Consider the following 13,152-nt stretch of genomic DNA (forward strand, 5'->3'; position numbering starts at 1 on the left):
GTTCTGGGGTTCAAGAAAAAGAAGAGTTGGTTCTTATATGCTGCTTTTCTCTACCCAAAGGAGTCTCAAAGCAGCTTACAATCGCCTTCCCTTTCCTCTCCCCACAACAGACAACCTGTGAGGTGGGTGAGGCTGAGAGAGCCCTGATATCACTACTCAGTCAGAACAGCTTTATCAGTGCTGTGGCAAGCCCAAGATCACCCAGCTGGCTGCATGTGGGGGAGCACAGAATTGAACCCATCTCGCCAGATTAGAAGTCTGCATTCCTAACCACTACACCAAATTGGCTCTATTTTGGACATGGTGTCATTCTGGTACAGTTTCCCAGTTTGCCACAGTGCCTTCCTTTGCCTAATTTCTCCCTCTCTTATTATAAACATGCATGCACAAATAAAGTTGTGTAGGCATATATGTGCACATTAGTAAAAAGCTTCATAAAATAACATTTGATTCTGTATAGGCCAAAAAGACTTCATTTGTTTAATGAACATGCATATTTGTGTACCAAGAAATGAAGGAAAGACACAGGTGAAACTTAAAAAAAAAAACCTGGAGACTGTAGCAAACTGTACAAACTGCTCAAATTCCAGATTAAATTTTATATATTTTCCTAGTTAGAAGAAAACACAGGTGGGATGCAGCAGAGACAGCTTCTGCAGCTGTAAAGGAATGGATCAAGGAACGTCCATGCATTCCTTTTTATTATTACAATTCTATCACAACTAGCTAATGATACGGTATACATTGAAGTGATACTTACCTAAGGATTTCTCATATTCTGGCTTCCTATTATTGTCTTACAAAGGAAAGGTTTTCCTTTTGTCCTCATTTTCTAATCAATAGCTAGTTCAAGTCAGATATCAACATAATGAAACAGTTTTCAGAATGGAGAAGGAGCTAAATGCTATTGAAGAATAGAATGACTTATAAGAAGTAATTTATTTAATGATGTCAATGAACTAAGGGGACTGTTATCTATTTATAATGAAAATGTACATTGGTGGGGCATAAGGAGTGACTTATAAATGACTGATTGTCAAATAATTTTACTGTAGGATTTCAGTGCTTTATCTTTCACAGGTCTTTTGGAGTGGGCATTGTCTAGATTTTATCCTTTCTCAGCTACATAAATAAAGACGGAATAAATTAATAAAAGATAAATTGATACTGGAAATCACCATCAATAGAATTAGGGTAATGGCAGCACAAGCTTTAAACAGTGATAATTTGGGGGTGATATTTTAAAGGAAACAGTCGATAAAAATGCTATAAAATAGTAATGGAATTACATTTAATGAACTACTAAGTAATATGATACTAATTGCCTCAGACAATAGACATTTCATTGGAAGTCCCTTCAAAGCATTATCAGAAATTGGAACATACTGGAATTGTAATGTCATATTGTAATGCAGATTTAGGTTTATATGCTTTGTTAAAGATTGCTAGTTCTGGCTTGGGAAATTCCTAGAGATTTGGGGATGAAGCTTGAGGTCAGTGGTGTTTGGGAAGGGCAGGATTTCAGCAGGGTATAATGTCATAGATTTCATCTTCCAAAGCAGCCATTTTCTTCAGGGAAAGTGATCTCTAGTGATGGGCATGAATCCCCCCCCCCAAAAGTGTTTCAGTTCAGGTGGCTCCTGAACTGAAGCCCAAACTGACCCAAAAGGTCCCTACCTGAACAGAGCTGGTCTGGTGCCTTCAGTTCCCCCTTTCTCTTGGCCATGACAATTTACTGGTGGGAGAAAGGCTGTGGAGACCACCCTGGAATGGAATGGCCTTCCAACCTTTCTCCTGACTACAGGGGGAATGGCCATGAAGGATTAAATGGCTGCCAGCCATTTAATCTCTTGTTTTTGCTTTCCTCTGCTTCGAAGGGGTGGAGACCAAATGTTTTAATGGCTTGCAGACATTTAAACCTAATGGCTAAACAACAGATTCACAGTCAGCTGTTAGGTCTCGCTTTCTCCCCCTTGGAGGAGGAGAGAAACTGAAGGGTTTAATGAATGACAGCCATTTAAAGCTAGTAGCTGTGGACCCACCATGGCTGCTGCCGTGCATAATGGATCAATGTGGCCAAAACCCAGGTGTCATTCAGAGGTTCACCTGCAGGGCCAGAACTCCAGAAGCCCTCCCACTGTTGCCCTCCAAGCCCAAGAACAGAGAGCATCATCGTCCCAGACACAGCATATCCACTATACATTAGTGGTAATACTAGTAATCAAGCCTGCTGTACTTACAATACAGCGGGCGCTAGCAGGGCAGCACACGGCCGGCGAGTTGGCAGGCCACCACGTCCCGCGTGCCAGAGGCCTGACGCGTCGGAGGCGCTTCGCGCCTCTCAACCCGTGAGGCCGCCGGCCAGGGGGCACCCGCCAGCAGCGCTGTGCGCAGCTGGCAGGTGCTCCCTTGGCGGCGGGGCAGCAATCGGAGAGGCCAATCGGCAGGCGCAAAGCGCCTGCCGATTGGCCCCGCCAATGGTCCGTCCAGAGGAAGGGGCCAATTGGCACCCTTCCTCATCCCGGACAGAGCCCGCCCTAACTCCTCCCCCCAAGCCCTTACGGCTTTATTTAGCGGGTGCCGCGGGCGGGGTTAAGATAGCCATTGAGGGACCTCTGCTTCCACCACTTAATCCACAAATCCTTTTTAGAAATGTTGAATGCAAGAAAATTAAAATGAAGGATATTATTAGTAGCTAAATACCAAAAAAAAAAGTGTTTGATCTTATTATTCTACATGTTATGAGGAATAGAGCCACAGCAGCGGCAACGATAGTATTTTTATTGGTCATTGGTAGAATAAGTGAAAGTTCTACTAAGCACTGAATGGATTTCTCCACTCTTTATTTTAACACTCATGTCCAGGATTTCAGCCATTATCTAGAAAATGTTTTTATCTTTTCTGAGCCTAAAACCATTTACTGCATAGAACACCAAAGTGGTTTGGAATGCCTGCAAATGTTAAAATGGTGTCAAGGGGTTCTTGCAGCAAGGAAAAACCAGAAAGAGAGAGCTTCTTTTCTTTTCTTTTCTTTTCTTTTCTTTTCTTTTCTTTTCTTTTCTTTTCTTTTCTTTTCTTTTCTTTTCTTTTCTTTTCTTTTCTTTTCTTTTCTGGAGCCCACACTGTACTTTTTAAAGTAATGTAACAGGAAGAGTTTCAAACATGAGTCACTTAATGGAGGCTGAAGAGGACTGGCTCCCTTCGGATTGTGTGTGAATACCTGGGTTCATCAGAGTAAAAGGAATGATCCGTGAAAGAGGAAGAGAGGGAATATAGGACTAAATGGTGAACAAATTGAAAGAATTGACAGTAAATGAGAAGCTGGTGATAACATCCCAATCTGTAGGCCTCCCAGGAGAATTAAATAGCATACTGAAAAGGTAGACAAGTAGGGATAATGCACAGGCTATAGGTTAGACTGAGCATTTTCTACAGAAGTAGTTTTACTAGTCCAAATAAAAATGTGTACATTTGTTGCTGTAGCACTTTCCACAAATGATTGTCAGGTAACCACTGACTCCTGCAGTTATTTGCTTGATATGGGAAGTCCCCATGGGGAACTGACCAGAAGTTACCTTTTTCATCCCCCTTCCCTTTTGTTCCAATATTCTGGGGCCATCTGGCTCCCTTTCCTGTGCTCAGTCCTCATGTCTGTTTCTTTTCTCCTGGAGGTGTCAACTGTAAACTACCCTTTGATGATAAAAACTGTTCTGTGTGGAACTTTGTATAAACAAGGGAGGGATTGTGCTTCTATAATTACTCTATGTTTCCCTTTGTTTTTGGCAACACCTGAGTTCTGTGAAGTCATTTATACTCTCCTGATTAAGTTTCTAGTCAGAACTTTGGGTTTGCCTTTTCCTGGGAGATTTGCCATGGAACATGACAGATCTCTCTATTAAATCAGCAACTTGTTGGTCTGAGGAAAAATAACAAGGTGGAGTACAAAGATGAGGAACCATGATGTTATCTTATTGGCCCCAGTCTGGCTCACTGTTCTGTAAGAAATAAGGCAAGAAAAGATGTCAAAGCAATAACATTTAATAAAATTACTCTGTTATTGCTTTTGGACTGAAAGGGTCAGTTCAGACATCACAAGAACCCATGATTTATTTTAACTGTGGTTGATATGTGAAAACATGTCTCAGCTCACAACCAATCTTGGCTCTCTTCACACATGAAGTTGCTTTGTGTCCTCAGAGTGGCACCGGTTCGCCAAAGTCTCAGACTTTCATATCATCAAGCAGGTCTCATGTGGAGGGGAATCAAACCAGGTTCTCCAGATTAGAGCCTTAACAAGTATACAAGGCTAGAGTTTTAGCTGGAGGTTCCAGTTATTGAACCTGGAACTTTCTGCATGCAAGGCAGAAGCTCTTCCACTCCCTTCAAAAATACTTTTTCTTATTTCTGTAACTAATTAGTGGAATTGCCCGTATTAAAATAACCCCCACTAACCTACCTTTCCTCCAACGTTTGATGTATGCAGAGCTCCCATTTTACCTTCACAGCAACCCCATGAGGCAAGTGCAGCTGACTGGCCTAGTATTCTCATGGCTGAGATGAGGTTTGGATTCATGTTTTTCCTCCTCAAATCGAGGATGCTAGCCACTGCCCTGTACTGGCTGTCTTCGAAATGTGATTTCGCCAGTTGTAGTTATAAGTCACTTATATAAAATGGGTTAAAATTGCATCAGACTCTAGTGAAGATGGTCTCAAACCAAAGCATGTTGCTGCCGTAATGGACTTCATGGGTGCTTAAGGCAGCATGAGGCCTGACCTATGCATGATGTTCTGTCCTGTAAACAAAGTAGCATTTAACTGCTCTGCTAGGTGTGTATAATGTGGAAACAGGAGGAAGTCCACAATATTCCTAGCTCTGCGTCTAAGCTACCTGCCTCTTTGCTTCCAGCCAGGAACTAGTTTCATTTCTGGAACCTCTGGAACCAAACATTTGAAGAAGAAAAGAAGAAGAGTTGGTTCTTATATGCCGCTTTTTTCTACCCGAAGGAGGCTCAAAGCGGCTTACAGTCATCTTCCCTTTCCTCTGCCCACAACTGACACCCTGTGATGGAGGTGAGGCTGAGAGAGCCCAGATATCACTGCTCAGTCAGAGCAGTTTTATCAGTGCCATGGCGAGCCCAAGGTCACCCAGCTGGCTGCATGTGGGGAATTGCAGAATTGAACCAAGCATGCCAGAACCACTACACCAAACTGACTTTGCAGCCTATTAAACAATCCATACAACCCTTGGATTCAATAAATGGTTTCTAATTCACTATGTGGACCAACAGCTAAATTCTAAAACACCGTCATACTGATTTCCCTTATATCAGAAAAGGAAATGTCAGAATAGCAAGTTTGGCATGTACACACTTCTGCCCAGGGCACAATGGATGCACTTATTTGCAATGAAAATTCTAAATCAACTTTTCCTGAAAGTTATAGGCATCCATGGGCTATATGCATTCTAGTATAATTATTACCTTTATGTATTGTCTTCTTTTCCTGTGCTTTGATCTATGTCAGTTCCCATAGGCTCTTCATTGAATCCATACAGTCCATGTATTTGGGGATCTGGGGTTGACTTAAGACAGTGAAAAAAGAACAGCTAACTATAGCACGGCTGTACTAATTGCCAGACTGCATCACTCTACTAGACGTCTGCTGTCATTAATGCATGACCAGCTAAGGCATTTGTTTTTTAAAAGAGCCATGATCCATTTTCTCTGCTCCTCCTGTAGCCTATGTAGCCTATGCAACAAATATCAGGAAAGTTATGATGCTACTATACAAGGAGTGGCTTTGGCAACACATAGAAGAGAACAGCTGAATCCACTGCAGACTGGAGTGTGACAGCACAGTGTAGTAGTTGGAGAACTGGACTATGATCTGGGTGATCCAGATGCAAATCCTCACTCTGCCATGGAAGATCACTGGAGACCATTTCCACACTGGGAGCTTCGCCACCCTTGCTCCCGTTTGGAAGCACAAATCCAGGGTAGATGAGGTGCACTGGTCCAAATGCTCCCCCATGAGAGAGCAGGAAGAGGTGAGGCAACCTGCCCCAGCTCAAAATTCAGCCTTGCAGCTTGCCGCAAAGTCTCCAGTGCACAAACAGGTGACTTTGGGCCAGTTACCTCTTCTCAGCCTAACCTATATCACAGAGTTGTTGTGATGATAAACTAATGTGGGAATAATGTTGTAAGCCACTTTAGGTCCTCATTGTGCAGAAAGGTGGGGGCATAAATGAAGTAAAGAAAGACAGCACACCTGGAAAGATACGTGTCAGGACAAAAGTTGTCCTTTGGGGAAGGGGCCAAATGATTTCCAGTGGAATCTGTTATAATGTGTGCAGGTATGGATCATAGAAACAGAGTTACAGTGATTTATTCTAGGTGGTTGTTGTGCGGGGAAGGCAATAAGGATTACCAAACACTCCAGTAATTAAAGTACCATATAAATAAGCTACCCAGATAGGAATTTGTTCACCAAAATATGAATGGTAGACATAAATGAGGCAGGAATTATGCTCAGTTTGGTACAAGAATCAGGTTTAACAACTTAGTAGGCAGAAACATCCTGACCTCGAGGAACTCTACATGATGTAACAATCACCATACCTTCCTCAGATCAATAAGCAAGCTAGAAATTATAGCTTTTCCCCATGGCAGACAAGTGTAATTAGGCAATCAGGCACTGGAGGTAGACGTGATTATCTCAAAATGCACATGGGAGCTAATTGGTTGCTATTTTAAAACCATCCATATAGAAAGCTATCTGTGTATTAATTTCAGCAGAGAAAGGTAAACTCGGAAGACTAGCATACTTTTAAATCAGAAAGTCCCTGTTGTTTGTCACAGAGGATGCTATAAGTCTGCGTACCTCCAGCAGTTCAGAGTCCCATCGACAGCGGAATGGAATAGGCCATCAAGATTTAATTGACAGCTCATTGTCAGTGAAATTTTTTTAAAAGACCAATTAGGTTTTGGATGGTTTCCAGCAAGTCACAGTCTTCTCTTCCCCACAACTCCTCCCCAACACCACAAATTTTGCATACACAAAGTATACTCTTCCACACTTGACTTTTACAGAATGTGTCTGTACTTAATTAATGCTATTGCATCCACATTCTAATTTATGCATTTTAATTATACAGAGAGGCTTGTGAATAATTAATGTTATTAAAACAATAGGGTAGAAGTGTAAGCTTTAAAAAAAAGTAGCAATCAGTAGCTTTAACAGTTGGGTTTTTTTTGTTTTGTTTTTTTTTTGTATAATCTCAGGATAGCTCATTAAATATAGTTTAACTGTTTCATTAGGAGAACAGGGGGACTTACTTTTATGGAGGTAATGGATAAACAGCCCTGAGCAGCATCCACTTAATAGAGAGCTCAGGTGTAATCAGATGGGTCAGCTCTAAATGTTTGCATAGGGGATAGATGTCTGTACATAATCAAAACAGGTAGATATAGCCAGGTGTCCCCACAAATTACAAAGGGCATCTTAGAGTTTGGGGGGAAAGGTGTATGCAAAGTGAATGGGGTGTTAGATGATACGGTTAAAAAAACGCTGTGTATCTTATCAGGACCCTACTCTACTGGGAAACAACCCTATTAAAAGCGCCAGGGAGGGTTAGCTCATTCCACCTCAGCTTGTACCAAGTTGCTCATGTTTGGCTCTTAATTCTACCATCTTCCTGCTAAAGGGATTACAGCCCACACATAGTACTGTAACTTCCTGTCATTATAATATGTTTGTGTTCTACTGCACCTTGGCTCAGAGTGGTGTCCAAGTAGCACTGGAGAACTCATTAGAGTGTAAATGTTTCTTTCATCTTCTTATAAAGCCTTACGTCCAGTAAAAAAAAGCCCCTCATCTGTTTCTTTGGATTGAGGACCTACTGGATGTAATGTTTCACATCACTGCAGTGGATTTTCAGTGCAGTGAGTCATTTACTCTGAGATTTTAATCGACTTCACTTGTTTTGACCCCCCTATTCACCTCAATGCATAGGTAACTAGTGAAAAGAAATTAGCAACATTATTAGTAACCACATTTTTCTCCTTTATGTCTCCTCTTGTAGGATTTTGCTGAAAAGGAGAAGGCAGCAAAAAGGGCTCTAGAGGATGTGAAGGCTAACTTCTACTGTGAATTATGTGACAAGCAGTACCATAAACACCATGAGTTCGACAACCACATTAATTCTTACGATCATGCTCACAAGCAGGTAACCTAAAAGCCACATGAGATATTTTGGTTTGGTTCTGAGCCGTATGAAATGGACAGTGGTCTTCCACTTATTTGAATTTGCTACGCTTGTAGATATTAGTGGTGTCTGAGAGTAAGGACAGGTTTGAGGAAGCTCATGATCAGTTGTCCATGAAACAATCCATATTCCTAACAGAACCGGTTCATATAAAGTAGTACATTATCTTCTGAGGCTAGCCAAGTCATCCTGTGATATTTGCAGTTGTTATCTGAGTAGGAAATACATCTGAGGCCCATTTTGCATTGCAGCATATGTGCCAAGCCACCGGCAGTGGGTTGCTGAGGAGGGCATGCTCTGCAGCAGTCTGTGTCCCTCTGGGGAACAGCACAGTGGCAGATTAGTTCTGCTGTGCAGAGGGGAGCACGGGGGGGTTATTTTGCAGGAAGGTGGGATTGTGTGGAATGCAATCCCACTTTCCTGCAAAATGAAAATTAATGCCCTGGTCCGCCCCGCAATGCAGCAAAGCACTGCAAAGCTGACCAGGGCATTGTCTGCCGTCTCTGGGCCAATGTAGGACAGGAAGAAGCTGGCATTCCAGGCACAGCTCTTCCCTGTCCACATGAGCCTGAAACAGGACAGGCCATGTTGGTCCCCACATTGGGCTAAGGGAACTTGGGAAATTCCGCATTCCCTTAGCTGGCGGCTTTTGGGGCCTGATCCGTGCCAGGTCCAGGAGGATGGCAGCCTGGGAGGAATGTCATGTAGAAACAGGGATTTGCCCCGCTTCCATGTGACTGTCCTCTCGGCCTTTTCTGTCCATGCAGAATCAGCCTGAGCTTCATTTACCTGTGAAGCTGACTTTGCAAAGCTACTCAAACTATCAAGTTTGAGCACAGCCAGAGATTCTGTGAGCAAGGAAGGTAAAGTGATAGGAAGGTAAAGTGCTAGTTGCAATTTCTTTTCTTTGCTCTTCCGGTCAGTATGGGTGTGGCCAGGCAAAAGCTGAAGGGCAAGAGCCAAAGAGCTCTTGGTTGTTGCCTCTTAGTCTTTGGTTTATCTTCTGTAGCCTTGAATGAGTTGACCCATTGGATCCAGACCCAGTCCAATAGATGGCTAGTTATTTTTATTTGCTTCTTTTCTTTAAACTGTAATTTTATCACTCAATTGTTATCACTGTCCCCCCCCCCCCATATTGTTCTAAGCAACTTCTGGTCCCTTGGTGGGGATATGGAAATACATATTCTCAGTAAGCATTGGGGTTGCCAGTCTCTTGATGGGGCCTTGAGATCTCCCAGAATTGCTATTGTTTCCCTAGTTACAGAGACCAATTTCCTTGGGGGAAATGGCTGCTTTGGAGGGCGGACTCTATGACATTATACCCTGGCCTCACCAGGATCTCTCCTCAAATCTCCAGGAATTTACCTGGAGTTGGTGGTCCTAGTAACCATGCGGTAAAAAGTAACCATGATCGTTTATGCACTGAAGTTTTCATATCAGGCTGTAGGCTGGAGTTTTAGCCATGGCAGGTTGGCCCACCTCCTCCTGCACCCACACGGAGGAGTATTTGGTCTGGTATGCCTCATCCGCCCACGATTTGTACTCTTGCATGGGAGCTGGGAAAGTGAAGTTCCCAGTGCATAAACGGTCCATGTGGCTTCTTACCATGGTGAACGCCTTACTCAGCAACATGAATGGTGAAGTTACACTAATTTGACATAATAAAGTGTTACTTTATCCCAGGCTTACTCAGTTTATAGCCCATTAAGTGAAAAGCATCCCTCCAGCCATACACGGTGCCCACAAGAGGCTTAATAACTCTCCTCATTTGACTCCTTGTTTGAGTCTGCAAATCTCAAGATAAGGCAGAGCTGCTTTAATTTGTGTGTCTTGGGTAACTGGCACAGCAGGGATGTGGTTTATGGAAAGAAGAATCAGGCTTTGAATTTCTGGATAAGATTTTTTTTTCATCAGAGCCCAGGAAATCAGTTGTACTACAGGCATTCATTTGACTGGCATGTACTTTTCTGCTTCATATCTTTTACTAATTCAGCCATGAAGTTCACTAGGTAGCCTTACACTAATCACTCTTTTGCAACCTAACCTACCTTACAGGGCTGGTGAGAGAATAAAAAGGAGGAGGAGGGATCCCTGAATTCCATCCTGAATGTCTTGTAGGAAGAATAGGATAAAAATGTGATCAAGGGGTGGGTGATTCAACTTGAAATATATGAATTAGGTTGATTCGGTTGATTCAATTTTCACTGACTCAGGAACACTCAAATCCAAATCGTACTGAATTTCTTCTCAATGTACATCCCTAGTAGACATTACCTTTCTATTGGTCATGAGGAGCAATGTGATTAAAATTGGTACTTTTCATGAATATAACATAAGCCATCATTCTGACCCATTGTTTTTCAGACAGAACTAGGTTAATTATGTTTTTTTAATTTTTTTAAAAAACACTGCTTTTCCCTTTACCACTCAATTTGTTCATAAAAGTTTTATAATGATGTGAAACAAAAAGAGTTTCAGATCCAAAACATGTGAAGCTAATCCTATAATCTCCCTTCCCTACATACACAAAAGGCTTTATTTTCAGCTTCCTCTGCTTTTTCTATTTGTCAGGGTCGTTTCTGTACTCTGATCGATCCATTCCCAGCCAGCCCCAATCACATTTCTCTGCCTTGGTGATTTATGCAAAATGGAAATGGCATTTCGAACGAAGCACCAGTCCGTTTATCTTGGCTGCTTTCCATCATAAGAGATCATAGCTAAAAGCAATAAAACTTCCTTTAAAAAAATTTTTTGAAAGTAAATTTAGTAGTCTGAAAAGAATGATAGATTGACAGGAGAAAAAAATGAAAGAACAACATAAAGCCACACATGAAAATTGCAGCACGTGTTTCTCCCAAACAGCAATTAAATGCATGAAAATGTTGCAATTAGCATATCATGAGGTGAAATAGTAAGCATCAAAAAGGCAAATGCAGTTTTTCATCATTGCTAAGACAATCCGCCAGTAATGTTTTTTTTCCTACCAGGAATGGACTAGAGACCACAGCTAGATGACTCTTGGCTTTGATATTTGCTACCAGCAGTGAGCCTCTTGTGGCACAGAGTGGTAAGGCAGCAGACATGCAGTCTGAAGCTCTGCCCTCGAGGCTGGGAGTTCAATCCCAGCAGCCGACTCAAGGTTGACTCAGCCTTCCATCCTTCCGAGGTCGGTAAAATGAGTACCCAGCTTGCTGGGGGGTAAACGGTAATGACTGGGGAAGGCACTGGCAAACCACCCCGTATTGAGTCTGCCATGAAAACGCTAATGGGCGTCACCCCAAGGGTCAGACATGACCCGGTGCTTGCACAGGGGATACCTTTACCTTTACCTTTTTACCAGCAGTGAACTGCTGCTTCTTCTCTGAAAAAGCCAGAATTCGGCCTAGGATTCTTGGCACACAAAGGGCCACATGACACTGCAGAGCTGCCCATTCCTTCTCTACAACTTTCTTAAAATTTCAATCGACATCTCTGGTCTCATCTTGCACGGTGTCGCACTGGTTATGTGAGTTAATTGGACACTGGCAGAGCTTGGAAATGGCCTCCTCTTATTTTAGCTATCTGGCAGCAAATTGGGGGATACTCCTCCCCATTCCCAAGTAAAACATTCCTTGTGGGCATGAGGAGACCAAAGGTAGGAATGACTTGTAAGACCTTTCTTACAGATGCATGGGCTTCGACTTTGTATGGATTCCAAATTCAAGACCCTATGGTAGAAGTCTCCAAAATGGTGGCACCTGCCAACCCCTTTCCTTGCACTCACTAAGTGTTCTTTAGATGGTGGGTGGGGACAAGGGGGCTATTGCCCTATAGGGCTTCTGATTGATTGGCTGTACATATTAAAATATGCTTTCAGCACCAGCTGCCACTATACTGTCAATGGCCTATTATGCACGGCCGCTGAAACGGTAGCATGGAGAACGAGGAGGAGGAAGAAGCGAAGCATATCGATTACGCATGGGACGAAATGCAACAGCAGCAAAACCCAGAGTATCCGATTATGCACGTGGATACTCCAGAGCCGCTTCTGGTTGTGCCCTGGTCCCAGGAAGCTCCATTTTCTTCCGCATCTCACTAACGCGGCTTTTTCAGCAGCATATGTTGACTCTGCGCCCGGTTGCTGCCTGCAGTGTGCATAATTGGTGATTTTAGCTGCCGTCATTCCATCCTGAATGTGGACTTTCCACTCCGTGCATAATGGGCTAATGTTATCCTCTCTCTGACTCCTCTCCTCAGTGTGTTTTTAAAATTTTCTCCTCTTGTCCCCTGCACTTAGACTTCGTCTGTGTGTGGCTGGCTCCACCTCTCACAGTAGCCAGGGTAGTTGTGCTCACCACCCTGAGTTCAAATGCTGACTGCAGGCTCAAAAGTGTTCGGGACTCCTGCCCTAAAGTTTTTAGACAAAAAAAATACTCTGAAATTGCAGTTACTAGGTTTTCTTAGCCACAACAGATGCACCTATGCCTGGGCTACAATAATACTGTTTTCATGTGTCTCTGGAGATTCCAAGGGATGCTTCAGTGGCCTTTTGTAGTGGGGAGAGAGACTGAAGTTTGTTCAGGTGGATGGAGAACCTGGAATCATTGACAGGAACTTGAGTACAAAGTGACAGGCAAAAGCGGGGCATTTCCATCTATATGACAGAATGCTTCCAGTCTTGTTTACTGTTGACAAAGACAACTTGTTATTTGAAAGACGGATAAGTACATTGTTCTCCCACTGAAGGCGCACGCACACCCCTCCATTGCCTGGGCTATGGATTTTAGCCGATAGTTTTAACTACAAAATGCCAACCTACCTTTCATAAAGAAATGATTTCCATCTGATTAATTAATGTCAAAGACATCTCAAAAAGCTTGAACAGGTCTATAGAAAGGCAGAGCCTGGTG

At 42.9% G+C, this 13,152-nt stretch overlaps 1 protein-coding gene across 3 annotated transcripts in view; it reads left to right on the plus strand.

The window, feature by feature from the left end:
* ZNF804B (zinc finger protein 804B) overlaps positions 1-13,152 on the plus strand; it is a 197,661-nt gene that overhangs the window by 161,383 nt on the left and 23,126 nt on the right. For all 3 annotated transcript variants that reach the window (XM_077303454.1, XM_077303453.1, XM_077303455.1), the window contains exon 2: positions 8,081-8,224. In XM_077303454.1, coding sequence (XP_077159569.1) covers positions 8,081-8,224 — 144 coding nt within the window. The remainder of the gene's footprint in view (positions 1-8,080; positions 8,225-13,152) is intronic.

The sequence above is a fragment of the Paroedura picta genome, chromosome 11 (genome assembly GCF_049243985.1).
Source record: "Paroedura picta isolate Pp20150507F chromosome 11, Ppicta_v3.0, whole genome shotgun sequence".
Classification (NCBI taxonomy): domain Eukaryota; kingdom Metazoa; phylum Chordata; class Lepidosauria; order Squamata; family Gekkonidae; genus Paroedura; species Paroedura picta.